The sequence below is a fragment of the Hemiscyllium ocellatum genome, chromosome 3, assembly GCF_020745735.1.
Source record: "Hemiscyllium ocellatum isolate sHemOce1 chromosome 3, sHemOce1.pat.X.cur, whole genome shotgun sequence".
NCBI classification, from domain to species: domain Eukaryota; kingdom Metazoa; phylum Chordata; class Chondrichthyes; order Orectolobiformes; family Hemiscylliidae; genus Hemiscyllium; species Hemiscyllium ocellatum.
The window spans coordinates 93,376,473-93,392,320 of NC_083403.1; the positions used below are offsets into that span (position 1 = coordinate 93,376,473).

The 15,848-nt window shown below is 41.0% G+C and overlaps 1 protein-coding gene across 2 annotated transcripts in view; it reads left to right on the top strand.

Annotated features, from left to right (window-relative positions):
- The window catches only part of lmbrd1 (LMBR1 domain containing 1), a 282,689-nt gene that overhangs the window by 38,365 nt on the left and 228,476 nt on the right, over positions 1 to 15,848 (top strand). For both annotated transcript variants that reach the window (XM_060821284.1, XM_060821285.1), the window contains one exon: positions 9,569 to 9,632. In XM_060821284.1, the coding sequence (XP_060677267.1) occupies positions 9,569 to 9,632 (64 nt within the window). The remainder of the gene's footprint in view (positions 1 to 9,568; positions 9,633 to 15,848) is intronic.

The window sequence follows — 15,848 nt, forward strand, 5'->3', positions numbered from 1 at the left end:
AGAGGAAGTGGTGGAGGCTAGTACAATTGCAACATTTAAGAGGCATTTGGATGGGTATATGAGTAGGAAGGGTTTGGAGGGATATGGGCCAGGTGCTGGCAGATGGGACTAGATTGGGTTGGTATATCTGGTCGGCATGGACGGGTTGGACCAAAGGGTCTGTTTCCATGCTGTACATCTCTGAGACTCTGAGTATACTTAAGAGCAAAATCAGGAGGACAAAACGGGAACATGAAATCACATTGGCATATTGGATAAAGGAGAATCCAAAGAGATTCTACATATACAATAAGGACAAAAGAGTAACAAGGGAAGGAAAAGGGTCCCGTAAAGATCAGCAAGGCCACCGCTGTGTGGAACCGAAGGAGGTTGGGGAGACCTAAATGAGTATTTTGCATCAGTGTTTACTATGGAGAAGGATATGGAAGATAGAGACCGTGGGGAAATAAATGCTACGTCTTGAAAGATGTCCATATTACAGACAATGTGGTGCGGAAAGGTGGCTACATCCCTGGGACTTGGTCAGGTGTACCCTAGAACACCTAGGAACCTAAGGAAATGTTGCTTGGCCCCTTGCTGAGATAGCCAGAGATGAAGGGTCAGAAGACTGGAGGGTGACTAATGGGGTGCCACTATTTAAGAAATATAGTAAGGAAAAGCCAGGTAATTATAGACTGGTGAGCCTGACATTGGTGATGGGCAAGTTGTTGGAGGCAATCCTGAGGGATAGGATTTGCATGTGTTTGAAAAAGCAAGGATTGTTTAAGGAGAGTCATCATGGCTTTGTGTGTGGGAAATCATGTCTGACTAACTTAGAGTCCTAGTGATGTGCAGCACGTAAACAGACCCTTCAATCCAACACCTCCGTGCTCACCAGATATCCTATGTAAATCATCACATAAAATCATGAGGGGCATGGATAGGATAAATAGGCAAAATCTTCTCCCTGGTGTGTGGGAAACCAAAACTCGAGGGTATAGGTTTAAAATGAGAGGGGAAAGATTTAAGGGGCAGCTTTTTCACACACAGGGTGGTGTGTGTATGGAATGAGCTGCCAGAGGAAGTGGGGGAGGCTGGTACAAACAACATTTCAAAGCCATCTGGATGGGTCTAGGAATAGGAAAGGTTTACAAGGATCTGAGCCAAATGCTGGCAAATGGGACTAGATTTATAAAGGATACCTGTTTGCATGGATGAATTGGATGGAAAGGTCTGTTTCCATGCTGTGCAGCTCTATGATTTTGTGCTTTTAAGGCCAGTGACATTTTTGGAAGGCTACTACACTTATTGTGGTTGACAACTGCGGGAAGCTGTTTCAACTAATTTAAAGAAAGTCAATGTAATACAGCAGCCTTGGAGTACACATTCACCTACAAATTTGGCTAATTTGACAAGTTTGTACTTCTTACCATTGAGAATGATTAATTTTATGTTAATTTGCATTACAGCAAAAAACATTTCAGATATTCAGTGCCAATTAATTATCGAGTCTACACCTTTTTAATGTTAAACTGATATATTTTAAGATGCTAAATCTGGTAATGAGATACTGACAGCTTACATAAATAGTGACTAAGGCTTATACAACTATTTTATTTAGCAGTTTCAATGATTCAATTAGGATTTAAATAAAATAACATTAAAAAGTTAAGAAAGTTAAGAAAAAGTCCAAGTCTAAAGTTTTGAAATGTGTACAGCAAAAATGTGTGGATTGCTTAAAAACAAGGTCAGCACTATTCGACAGGTTAGTCTTGCTAGGAAAGTGATGTAAAAAAGGTAATCTTTGTGTAATGTTTTGAGGCATCCACATGTGAACAATCCAATTTCTGCACATGTGGATGATTCTCCCTGTCATGCGGCATTTGCTTTTCCCCAGCAAAGGGACAACACTAACACATTTGTACACAATCCACCATCAAATATTTAAAGTCTCAATGATTTTTGGTTTTTACAATTTATTTAAAAGAAAACTGATAACCGATCTTTGTATTCTTTCATGGGACGTGGTGCCACTGGCAAGGCTGACATTTGATGGCCATCATTTGTTTCCTTTGTACCAAGTGGCTTGCTGGAGCCACTTCAGAACACAGTAAGAGTAAACTGTGGGCTTTGAGTCACATGTTGTCCAGATAAGGATGGAAAATTCCTTTCTTAATTAGTGAATCAGGTTTATTTTTAGAGCTGTCACTGATAGTTGTCATGGTCACCATTGCTGAAACTGGCTTTGTGTCATGCTGAGAAACACATTTGGTGAATCACAGTCTGCAATAGCCAGAGATGCCGATGTTGGACTGGGGTGTACAAAGTTTAAAAAATCACACACCAGGTAATAGTCCAGCAGGTTTAATTGGAAGCACTAGCTTTTGGAGCGTCGTTCCTTCATCAGGTGGTTGTGGAGGACACAATTGTAAGGCACAGAATGTATAACAAAAGTTTACAGTCTGATGTAACTGAAATTGTACATTGAAAAATACCTTGATTGTCTGTTGAGTCTTTCATCTGTTTGAATGCCATGGTAGTTTCACTTCTTTCATGTGTAAATCACAAAACTTTTTTTAAAAAGTTGCATTCTCAGGTTAACTGTAACAATTGGTGTTAGCTAGACAATATGTTGAAGGTGTTCGCCCCCTGTGTTCTCTGTCTGTGCAGATTACAGAGTTTTACATGAATTCATGCCTGAGCAAAGTACAATGTGACTCAGCAAGTACAAATTCACCCCACAAAAGTATGTGTATATGTGTGCATGTGGGTCTTTGTGTGTGTGTGTGTGTGTGTCTGTCTGTCTGTCTGTCTGGGAATGTCACAGACACCCATATACGTATATAATATACAGACAGGCGTTCCTTTACACACCATACACACCATACACACGGACACACACATACACAGACACCCACACACCCTTATAGGTACACACTCACACATGCATCCTCTCAGAGACTTAGACCACTCTACACTCACGCACACCCATATACACTGTCTCTCACACTCACAAACCCCCAACCATGGCACACACATACACAGACACAAAGACCCACATGCACACATATACATATACGTTTGTGGGGTGAATTTGTACTTGCAGAGTCACACTGTACTTTGCTCAAAAATGGCATGAATTCATGTAAAACTCTGTTATCTCACTTTTTAGATTAGAATCAATCTAAACATCAGGGCACAGATAGAGAACACAGGGGGCTAACACCTTCAACATGTTGTCTAGCTAACACCAATTGTTACAGTTAACCTGAGAATGCAACTTTTAAAAAGAAGTTTTGTGATTTACACATGAAAGAAGTGAAACTATCATGGTATTCAAATAGATGAAAGATTCAACAGACAATCAAGGTGTTTTTCAATGTATAATTTCAGTTACACCACACTTTAAGCTTTTGCCTTACAATTGTGTTCTCCATAACCACCTGATGAAGGAACGGCGCTCCGAAAGTTTGTGTGCTCCAATTAAACCTGTTGGACTGCAACGTGGTGTTGTGTGATTTTTAACTTCGCAATAGCCAGCAGCTTATCATCAGTGGTGATTGATTCTGTGAAATGTAGTAGTTGCAAGCATTGAACTTTTTAAAAATTTACCCGTTCTATATTGTGTCTCATGTTCCTCCTAAATAAATGAACATAACAAGCTCTGGGTGAAATGTAAGTCTTCTGCCATTTTTTAAAGGTCTGAATCAAATCTTTACAACTTTGATCATGTGAAATACAAATCTGTAGCTTAGTTTTTTTTTCTGAGAGCTTAAGCCCCTTAAACTGAAAGGCATTGTATTTCCGTTATGTTGTCAGGCTAAGAAGTACTTGGTAGATTTGTTAATGAATTTCACTCTGCTAAACTGGTTTAATATTGGTATGCAGGGAACAGGAAGAATCACTCTTTGGCTAAATTAACTTGCTTCAGATGCATAAAGTTACGATATGCAGAGATCATAGTTCCTCAAATTCACACTTCTGTACAAAGTGTGAGATTTACAGTTTGCAATCCTTTTTGAATTATCTAAAGGCAAATGGTTGGGTTGCTCCTAGCTATAACTTTATTGATTGTCACGCTACCATTGAGGTTTGATGCTTGTTGCTTTTAAATATAATCTTCCTGATCTACAGAAAAGTCACAGTCTGTTCTCTAACTTTTACTTAAAATAATTTATTATGCATCATAGCAATAGCAGGCTTTTATTCTCTGATATTCACCCATTGTAGTTGCTATGGTTCTTTCTTCAGATGTGGGAGCATAAACTATGTGAAAGATTAGGAAAGACTATGAAAGATGAGTAATCTTATCTTCTTTAGTATCCTTTTAAAGCAACTCAGACCGTCACCTCTTCTGTTGAGTCAACATAGACAACAAAACGAAAAATTCCCCTCTATGCTCACAATATCATTTAAATTCATTTAACTCCAGTGTTTCTCCCTTTTTGCTTTTTAAAGCATTTCTGAACTGATGAAGTTCCAAGTATTTCCTTTTGGCAACTTTCTACATGATTGTCTCCTTTACTGTTTCTCCCCGAGTTATACAGAACCAGTTACTTGACTGACTTTTCCAATTAACTTCAAGAAAAGTCATACTGAAACAGACCCTTTGGTCCAACTTGTCCATGCTGACCAAGTTTCCCAAGCTAAACTAGACCAATTTGCCTGTGTTTGGCCCATATCTCCTTACACGTTTTCTATTCATGTACCTGTCCAAATGTCATATAACTATTATAATTGTACCATTTCCTCTTAGGCAATTCATTCCACATATAAACCACTTTTTGTGTGAAAAAGTTACTCATCAGGTCCCTTTTTAAAATTTTACCTTGTCATCTTAAAGTTATGCCCTCTAGTTTTGAACTCCCTAACACAAGGGAGAAACCATTGCTTTTCAAGCTATCTATGCCCCTCATGATTTTATAAACTGCTATAAGATCACCCCTCAATCTCCTATGCTCTGGTGAAAAAAGTCCCAGCTTAACCATCCTCTCCTTGTAACTCAAACCCTCCAGTCCCAGTAGCATCCTTGTAAATGTTTACTGCATCCTCTCCAATTTAATAATATCTGTCCTGGAGCAGAGACTCCAGAACTGTAAGCAGTAGTCCAAAAGTGGCCTACCCAACATCTTGTACAACTGCAACGTGATGTCCCAACGAGTTAAGTCTACTCAAACTGCTAAACCAGTTTAAAGGCTTCTTTGAAACTCCAAAAGACTGGACTACCACCAATCAAACTCCCCTTCTTTTTTAGATTAGATTACTTACAGTGTAGAAACAGGCCCTTCTGCCCAACAAGTCCACACCAACCCGCCAAAGCGCATCCCACCCCATACCCCTACATTTACCCCTTACCTAACACTACGGGCAATTTAGCATGGCCAATTCACCTGACCTGCACATCTTTGGACTGTGGGAGGAAACTGGAGCACCCGGAGGAAACCCACGCAGACACGGGGAGAACGTGCAAACTCCACACAGTCATTCGCCTGAGTCGGGAACTGAACCCGGGTCTCAGGCGCTGTGAGGCAGCAGTGCTAACCACTGTGCCACCATGCCGCCCGCTTCTGTTGATACAAAACTGTTCTCAACTGAAACCGGATTGCGGCCCTGGTCTATGTTTCTGTATGTCGTTCAACAAGTCAATAGTTGTAATATTATGGGCGGCACAGTGGCTCTGTGGTTAGCACTGCTGCCTCACAGCACCAGGGTCCCGATTCCAGCCTCAGGCGACTGTCTGTGTGGAGTTTGCACGTTCTCCCCGTGTCTGCGTAGGTTTCCTCCAGGTGCTCTGGTTTCCTCCCACAGTCCAAAGATGTGCAGGTCAGGTGGATTGGCCATGCTAAATTGTCCATGGTGTTAGGTGCATTAGTCTGAGGGAGGTGGGTCTGGGTGGGTTACTCTTCAGAGGGTCGGTGTGGACTGGTTGGGCTGAAGGGTCTGTTTCCACACTGTAGAGAATCTAATCTAATGAAGTTACAGTATTCTATTGAGGCTGGTTTTAAAAAGCTTTATATCACTGTATATATTCACATTTTCGAATTCAAAAGTTATTAATGAACTTTGCATAGTGTGATCAGCATTGAGTGTCAGATAAAAAGCATGAAAGGCAAAACTTTGAACTATAATTGAAGAAGTCAAGAGAAATGTAGAAACTAGGTGTAGAGTAAGTCTTTAGGCCCTTTGGAGTCATTTTTAGATTAGATTACTTACAGTGTGGAAACAGGCCCTTCGGCCCAACAAGTCCACACCGACCCGCCGAAGCGCAACCCACCCATACCCCTCATCTTCACCATTCAGTATGATCATGGCTGATCCTCACTGCTATAGTATAGACAAAATGGAAAAAGGCTTGTCCACATTGACACTTTGCCCCATATCCCTGTAAACCTTTCCTATTCATGTACCTGTCGAAATGTATCTTAATTGTACGTGCATCTACCATTCCTCTAAGAACTCTAAATTAATTAAGTGATTTCCTTTTGGGAAAACTATGTTACCTCTATCTGATCACCTTGAACTTACCCAGGTGCCCTATTATAACATATTTAATAATGTAATTCTAACAGTTACCTTACATCAGATGTTAAGCTAATTGTGTGTAGTTTCTGGCTTTCTGCCCTTTTTAGAGTAAAGGAGTTACAGAGCTATTTTCCAGTCCAATGGATTCTTCCCTGAATCTAATTGATTTTAATTTTCCAAAACCCACACAACTAACTTAATTCTTAATGAATACTTTGCATTGGTATTCACCAAGGAAAGGGACCTGATGGGTGTTGAGGTTATGGATAGATATTTGATTACTCTAGGTCAAGTCGGCATAAGGAGTGATTCTAAAAGTCGTTAAATTGGACAAGTCCTCAGGTCTGGATGAGATCTATCCCAGCGTAATGAGGAAAGCAAGAGAGGAAGTAGTTGAAGCCTTAATAGATATCTTTGCAGCATCCTTACACGGGTAAGCTCCCGGAGGACTGGAGAATTACCAACATTGTCCCCTTGTTTAAGAAGGGTTGCAAGGACAATCCAGGTAATTATAGACAGGTGAGCCTGACGTCAGTGGTAGGAAAGCTGCTGGAGAAGATACTGAGGGATGGGATCTATTTACATTTGGGAGAAAATGGGCTTATCAGTGATAGGCAACATGGTTTTGTACAGAGAAGGTCATGTCTTACAAACTTAATAGAATTCTTTGAGGAAGCAAGTTGTTGGAGGGAATCCTGAGGGACAGGATGTACGTGTATTTGGAAAGGCAAAGACTGATTTAGGAATAGTCAAGATGGCTTTGTCCGTGGGAAATCATGTCTCACAAACTTGATTGAGTTTTTTGAAGAAGTAAGATATTGATGAGGGCAGCACAGTAGATGTGATCTACATGGACTTCAGTAAGGCGTTCAGCAAGGTTCCCTATGGGAGACTGATTAGCAAGGTTTGATCTCATGGAATACAGGGGGAGCTAGCCATTTGGATACAGAACTGACTCAAAGGTAAATAACAGGGCGATGGTGGAGGATTGTTTTTCAGACTGGAGGCCTCTGACCAGTGGAGTGCCACAAGGATCGATGCTGGGTCCACTACTTTTCACCATTTATTTAAATGATTTGGATTTGAGCATAAGAGGTAGAGTTAGTAAGTTTGCAGATGATACCAAAATTGGAAGTTTAGTGGACACTGAAGAAGGTTACCTCAGATTACAACAGGATCTTGATCAGATGGCTTAGAGGTGGCAGATGGAGTTTAATTTAGATAAATGAGAAGTGCTGCATTTTGGAAAAGCAAATCTTAGCAGGACTTCTACACTTAATGGTAAGGTCCTAGGGAATGTTGCTGAACAAAGAGACCTTAGAGTGCAGGTTCATAGCTCCATGAAAATTGAGTCGCAGGTGAATAGGATAGTGAAGGAGGTGTTTGGTATATTTTCCTTTTTTGATCAGAGTATTGAGTACAGGAGTTAGGAGATAATGTTGCAGCTGTTCAGGACATTGGTTAAGACACTGTTGGAATATTTTATGTGCAGTTCTGGTCTCCTTCCTATCAGAAAGATGTTGTGAAACTTGAAAGGGTTCAGAAAAGACTTAGAAGAATGGTGCCAGGATTGGAACATTTGAACTATAGGGAGAGATTAAGTAGGCTGGGGCTGATTTCCCTGGAGCATCGGAGGCTGAGGGGTGACCTTAGATAGTTTACAAAATCATGAAGGGCATGGATAGGATAAATAGACAAAGTATTTTCCCTGGGGTGGGGGTGTCCAGAACTAGAGGGCATAGATTTAGGGTGAGCGGGAACTATATAAAAGAGATCTAAGGGGCAATCTTTTCAGTTAGAGAGTGGTACGTGTATGGAATGAGCTGCCAGAGGAAGTGGTGGAGTAGTACAATTGCAACATTTAAAAAGGCATCTGGATGGGTATATTAATAAGAAGGGTTTGGAGGGACATGGGCCAGGTGCTGGCAGGTGGGACTGGATTGGGTTGGGATATCTGGTCCGATGAGTTGTACCGAGCGATCTGTTTCCATGCTGTACATCTCTATGACTCTATTTACATCCCTTGTTGTTTAGCTGATGTTAAACTCACTGCTCAAAAATTTAATTTTGACTATTTTTCAAAGCAAATGTTGCCTTCACAGAATCAAAACCCAAAAACGAATTATCTCTACTTTACAATCCAAATCACCAAATGCCAATACAATATTATGCATTTTCGCAATGTACGAACCTAATGGTAGTTCCAGGCAATCAAGCAATGATACATCTTGTGGATTAGAACATGTTGCTTTATTGTAAAAATTACATTTCTGCAGTACCTTTTGAGATGTTGGGCAATAACTAGATTTTTATAATTAGAATATTTTCACTTCAGCAGCAAGGAGGACTTGAAACTTGAAAAACTAAGAACAATAATGTTCCCCACTCTAAATAAACTCTTCTGAGATAGTTTGAATGGGAGTGAGATGTAGAACCTGAATATACGTACATCCAAGTCTAAGCAACACAGTCTTGAAATTTCAAAGCTAAGCAAGTAATTTTTATCCTAAACGCTATTGAAATTTTTAAATGCGAATGAGTACCTTTGCATATGTTCCATGTCAGAGAAAGCAAGCACTGAAGATCTGAAAAATTAAGAAGAATGCCGTTGCTCACCCAAAACTAAACCCAGTGTCTGCATGGGTTTCTTCCGGGTGCTCTGGTTCCCTTCCACAATCCAAAGTTGTGCAAGGCTGTGCTAAATTGCCCATAGTGTCAGAGATGTGTAAGTTAGTTATGTTAATCAGGGAAAACGTAGAATAATAGAGGAATGGATCTGGGCAGGTTACACTTCTTCGGAAGGTCGGTGTGGACTTGTTGAGACAAATGGCCTATATCCACACTGTAGGGATTCTTTTAAAAAAAAATTTGCAATTTTATTCCCAATTGCCTGCTAAAGCAAAACAGTCTGAAAAGATACATTTGCTTTCATTAAGGTTCGCACAGTTTGAAAATCCCTTCTACAACTATCTCACTAAAATAAAAGCCCACTCTATCCACAGTGTTTTATCAGACTGATATCTGTGCAAGTTGTACTTTCCAATAATCTCATGTATGTTTGTTTTAGGAATGGGCAGCGGACAACATCACAAGGCAGAATATTGAAGACACTGTACTGTATGGATATTACAGTAGGTATTCAGATTTTTGCAGTGTTTTAGTAAATCTAATATTACAACATAAATCCTTGCCCAAGTTTAGAAAAATTGATAATGATATAAGCATGGTTGTTATTTTAAAAGTATGTTTGTTTTGACCTGTGCTCTTTTCTGCTTGTGCTATTCTAGGTGCACAGATAAATTCTCTTGATTTGGTCTTTCTTATGCTTGTGTAATGCTGTACTTAGTGAAAGGTATCTCTGAAACGTTAGCATCAACTTGATTTGAAATTACATTTTTGGAAGTTGCTTATTCTGGCTCTCTTTGGAAGCATGCTTGTGTATTGGCTGGGCGGACCATGTGAAGCAGGGTATAATGTTTTGTACTGTAGTGTGGAGAAGGAACCAATGTTGGGCTTAGTGTTATAAAATGGCTGTGTCAGTTAAAGTGATGAATAGCTAGCTAATGGTTACCATTACCATGGTAAAATTTAGAAGGAGGTTTGTGATAGAAATAGAATATTTCCTTACTTCTATATTCTGTATTCTATATACTTCTATATTATTAAAGGATTGGACACTCTGGAGGCTGATGTTTCCGCTGATGGGTGAGTGCCGAATCAGAGGACACAGCTTAAAAATATGGGTAGACCATTTAGGACAGAGATGAGGAGAAACTTCTTCATCCAGAGAGTGGTGGCTATGTGGAATGCTCTGCCCCAGAGGGCAGTGAAGGCCCAGTGTCTGGATTCATTTAAGAAAGGGTTGGATAGAGCTCTCTAGGATTGTGGAATCAAGGGTTATGGAGATAAGGCAGGAACAGGATACTGATTAAGGATGATCAGCCATGATCATATTGAATGGTGGTGCAGGATCGAAGGGCAGAATGGCCAACTCTTGCACCTACTGTCTATTGATCTGAGCAATGAAGGCAAATATGCCAAATGCCTTCTTACCACCTTGTCTACCTCTGACTCAGCTTTCAAGAACTGTTTACCTGTTTTACAACATTCCCCAGGGCCCTGCCATTATTTGTATAAGTCCTTCCCTTGTTTATCTTACCAAAATGCAACGTCTTATTTTTATCCAAAGTAAACTTCTTTTGCCACTTCTTGGCCCATTGGTCCAGGTTAACCTTGCAAGTCAGATCCAGCAGCTGCTATATATTTTCTAGTTGATTGGTTGGAGTTTGCTTGCATGGGAGATTTAGTAAGTAGAGGAGACTTGCTCATCACAAGTTCTGCAGTTGTGCTTATGGTATTTACAGATTGCCAGCACTCTTTTAGCAGAACTGTGGTTTATTTCTAAAGCAAACCAATCCCATTAACTGGTAATTGTGTTCCCTGGGAATGTTGCCTCTGAGAAACCTTCCTCAGAAGACTGGTGTTAAAACAGAATTTCTTAGATAAACGCAGATCAGTCTTAAGGTGGGTGCTGTATTAATTTTTGATGAATCATTGTCTCACTAATCAAAGTAAATTATCCTGGAATTCCATGTGGAATGTCTTCCACTCTGCTGATTATCTCAGACGTATTGAATTTTCACGTCTTCAAAAACAGAAGGAGTAATCAAATTCCAAATGCTTTGCTTTGTGGTTACTATTAAGGTAACAGAGCAGCCTGTTTCCTTTTTGTTTGGTTGAAGTGAATTAACAAAAGTAAGTCATGTATCATTTGACAGCTTTTTATATGCTGTTGGAGATTGAATTACAGTGTGTAAACCAGAGCTAGGTGTTCTGTACGGCGAATATGGAAGTGTGCCCTAGTGTGTCTTGTCCACAAGAATCTGGCCAGGTGTTGGCTATCAGCAACCATCTATTCAAACGAGAAATAATGCCGTAAAATATCATCAGTGAGCTGCATGTGAGCAACAGTGGCCTACTTGGTGATGTCACTGGGTTAGTAATTCAGAGCAGGCTGATGCTCTGTTGGCATGGATTGAATCTCATCATTATGGTGATATTACACAGTGTAGTTTGAATTCAGTGAAAGAATAACTGGAATTTAAAGAAAAGCTAGCCCAATGGTGACCATATAATCACTGTTACTTGGTGTAAAATGTAACTACTGTTAATTGGTGTAAAAACTCATGTGGTTCACTAATGACCTTGAGGGAAGGAAATCTACTGCCCTTACATGGTCTGACTTAAACATGAGTTCAGACCCATAGCAGTGTGGCTGACACTTTGAATCAAACCATTCAGAGAATTATGCGCTCTGGAGTGAGTGTGATTTGAACACAGGCTTTCTGATCCAGGGATAGAGACACTATCATAGGGCTGGAGAGCAGAGTTAAGCAGTGTGGCTGACCTTTACTGCAATCTAAACAGAGTCTTAGAGTCGTAGAGATATATAGCATGGAAACAGACCGTTCGGTCCAACCCATCCATGCCGACCAGATATTCCAACCCAATCTAATCCTACCTGCCAGCCCATATCCCTCCAAAACCTTCCTATTCATATACCCATCCAAATGCCTCTTAAATGTTGCAATTGTACTAGCCTCCACCATTTCCTCTGGCAGCTCATTCCATACACGTACCACCCTCTGTGTGAAAAAGTTGCCCCTTAGGTCTCTTTTATATCTTTCCCCTCTCACCCTAAACCTATGCCCTCTAGTTCTGGACTCCCCGACCCCAGGAAAAAGACTTTGCCTATTTATCCTATCCATGCCCCTCATAATTTTGTAAGGTCACCTCTCAGCCTCCGACGCTCCAGGGAAAACAGCCCAAGCCTGTTCAGCTTCTCCGTATTGCTCAAATCCTCCAACTCTGACAACGTCCTTGTAAGTCTTTTCTGAACCCTTTCAAGTTTCATATTTCCGATAGGAAGGAGACCAGAATTGCACGCAATATTCCAACAGTGGCCTAACCTGTACAGCCACAACATGTCCTCCCAACTTCTGTACACAATACTCTGACCAATAAAGGAAAGCATACCAAACACCACCTTCACTATCCTATCTACCTGTGACTCCACTTTCAAGGAGCTATGAACCAGCACTCCAAGGTCTCTTTGTTCAGCAACACTCCCTAGGACCTTACCATTAAGTGTATAAGTCCTGCTAAGAATTGCCTTCCCAAAATGCAGCACCTCACATTTATCTGAATTAAACTCCCATCTGTCACCTTTCAACCCATTGGCCCATCTGGGCAAGATCCTCTTGTAATCTGAGGTAACCCTCTTCGCTGTCCACTACACCTCCAATTTTGGTGTCATCTGTAAACTTACTACCTGTACCACTTATGCTCAAATCCAAATCATTTATGTAAATGACAAAAGTAGTGCCACAATCCTTGTGGCACTCCACTGGTCACAGGCTTCCAGTCTGAAAAACAACCCTCCACCATCACACTCTGTCTTCTACCGTTGAGTCAGTTTTGTATCCAAAGGCTAGTTCTCCCTGTATTCTGTGAGATCTAATCTTGCTAATCAGTCTCCCATGGGGAACCTTGTCGGATGCCTTACTGAAGTCCAAATAGATCACATCTACCATTCTGCCCTCATTAATCCTCTTTGTTACTTCATCAAAAAACTCAATCAAGTTTGTGAGACATGATTTCCCATGCCAGTAATTAAGGATGGACAATAACTGCTGTCCTGGATGACCACATACATCTGCTATGCCTTTCAAAGACTTGACTTGAGTGTGTAGATATACAAATATTTATGCTGGTATAAATGGCAATGGCATATCTGACGGTCCGTGCTCTTGAAATGAAATGTGGTTGGATGACTGTGGCCTGTGGGATTAGCCTGATGGATGAAAATGAACTCTTCCATTTTAGATTCTTCACCTATAGATAAATATTCGGTGCCAAATTGGCAACAGGTATCATTTTATTTGTGTTGAGAGTGTGGTGTTGGAAAAGTACAACCAGTCAGCCAGCATCCGAGGAGCAGGAGAATCGCCGTTTCGAGCATGAGCCTTTCATCGGGAATGAGGCTTGTGGGCAAAGGGGTCTGAGAGATAAATGGGTGGGGGTGGGGCTGTGGCTGGGACTATGGGGGGAAGGTAGCTGAGAATGTGATAGGTAGATGACGATAGGGGAGAAGGTGATAGATCGGAGAAGAGGGTGGAGCGGCTAGGTAGGATGGAGACGGACAGATGGGACAGGTCAAGAGGGTGATGTCGAGTTGGAAAGTTGGATTTGTGATAAAGTGGGGGGAGGGGAAATGAGGAATCTGGTGAAATCCACATTGATCCCATGTGTTTGGAGGATCCCAAACGGGTTTTTGCCTGCACTTCCACACATGTCATTTACTGTATCCGTTGCTCCCGATACAGTCTCCTCTACATTGGTGAGATACTTATGGAACACTTCAGAGAACATCTCCGGTACACGCTCACAAAATAACCCCACCGACCCATGGCTGAACATCTCAACTCCCCCACCCACTCTACCAAGGTCATGCAGGACCTTAGCCTCCTCCATTGCCAAACTCTTACCACCCAACACCTGGAGGAAGAATGCCTCATCTTCTGCCTTGGGACCCCCCAACTACATGGGACCAATGTAGATTTAATCAGTTTCCTCATTTCCCCTCCCCCTCCCCACCTTATTCCCAGATCCAACTTACCAACTCAGCACCACCCTCTTGACCTGTCCTACCTGTCCATTTTCCTTCCCACCTATCCATTCAACCCTCCTCTCCGACCTTTCATGTTCTCCCCCATCTCCGTCTACCTATCACATTTTCAACTACCTCCCCCCAATTTATCTCTCAGCCCTTTTGCCTACAAGCCTCATTCCCGATGAAGGGCTCATGCTCGAGATGTTTATCCTCCTGCTCCTCGGATGCTGCCTGACCAGCTGGGCTTTTCCAGCACCACACTCGTGACTCTGATCTCCGGCCTCTGCAGTTCTCACTTTCTTCCATCATTTTATTAGTGATTAGAGAGAGTAAGATATTTAGAGTGTGCATCAAGTGTGTTTTTTTTATTTCCTATTTTAACAGCATGTTGAGTTTTGTGAAGGCAGCCTCTAAACTGCCTGTTTCACTGTCACAAAGACTTAGATTTACAGTACAGAAAAAGGCTCTTTGGCTCATAACAAGTTGAAAACTACCCCCTAACTATTTTAATTGTATGTCTTGGCATTTCAAGTACATATCTAAATTCTTAAATGTTATGATATTTTCCAACATCCATGTAGGCAGTGAGTGCCAGATTACCAGGACCCCTGGGTGAAAATGGTTTTCCTCACATCTCCCCTAAACATCTGCCCCTTAACCTAATTATATCTCCCTGAGTATTGATCTGTCTACCAAAGGGGAAAGTATCTATGCTCTCATAATTTTATACATGTCAATCACATCACCTCTCCACTCAATCTTCTATGTTCTGAGGGAAATAACACCAAACTGTCTAATCTCCATAACTGAAAATCTCCATCCAGGTAGCATCCTGGTAAATCTTCTTTGCACTTTGTCCAGTGTTTTAACATCTCTTCTATAAAGTGGATTACAAAACTGCACACAATGCTGTAGCTGCGGCCTAACCAACGTTTTATGGCTTAATACTGTAACTGTTGGTCTCAAGTACTGCATTAGTCACTGTCACTAAATACATGACACTGGCCAAATCTTATGAAGTTTTTGGATATATCACAAGATGAATGGGTGAACATTCTTTATCCTGAATATAATCTTTGAAAGGCAAGACTGAGAGAAAAACTCTTAGCATTTTTTTTCAAAGGCTCATTTCTTGACTAATTTCTACCTTGTCAAACAGCTCAAACTCCATATCAAAAACATATAAAGATGCCATATTAAATTAAGGGTTCTGCTGAGTCTGCTTCTCACTTCTCTAGGTCTTCCCAAGACCCTTCCCCTTGTTCTTCTACATTTATTTTCTCTTCAGCTATAATAATGAGCAATGACTGGTGGAATGGGAGCAGCTGGATCAGGTTGGGGAGGGTGTATTTTGGCCAGAGAAGGATCTACCGTACATAACTCTTTCATGAGTCATAGCATCGTAGGGACAAAACAGAAATTGCTTGAAAAACTGAACAGGTCTGGCAGCATCAGTGGTGAGAAAGCAGAGTTAACATTTTGAGTCCAGTGGCCCTTCTTCAAAACTCTGTTATTTTAATGAAATCTGGGCAAATGTATCAGCTATCATGATGGTTAAGTGTTCTACCAGTAGATGGAGGCAAAGTACTTGTTAGAAATATTGAGTATTGATGTACAATCAGTGTTTGTATGGGTAATTTTCCTTTCTTCCACGAATGCCTACATCGCATACGTA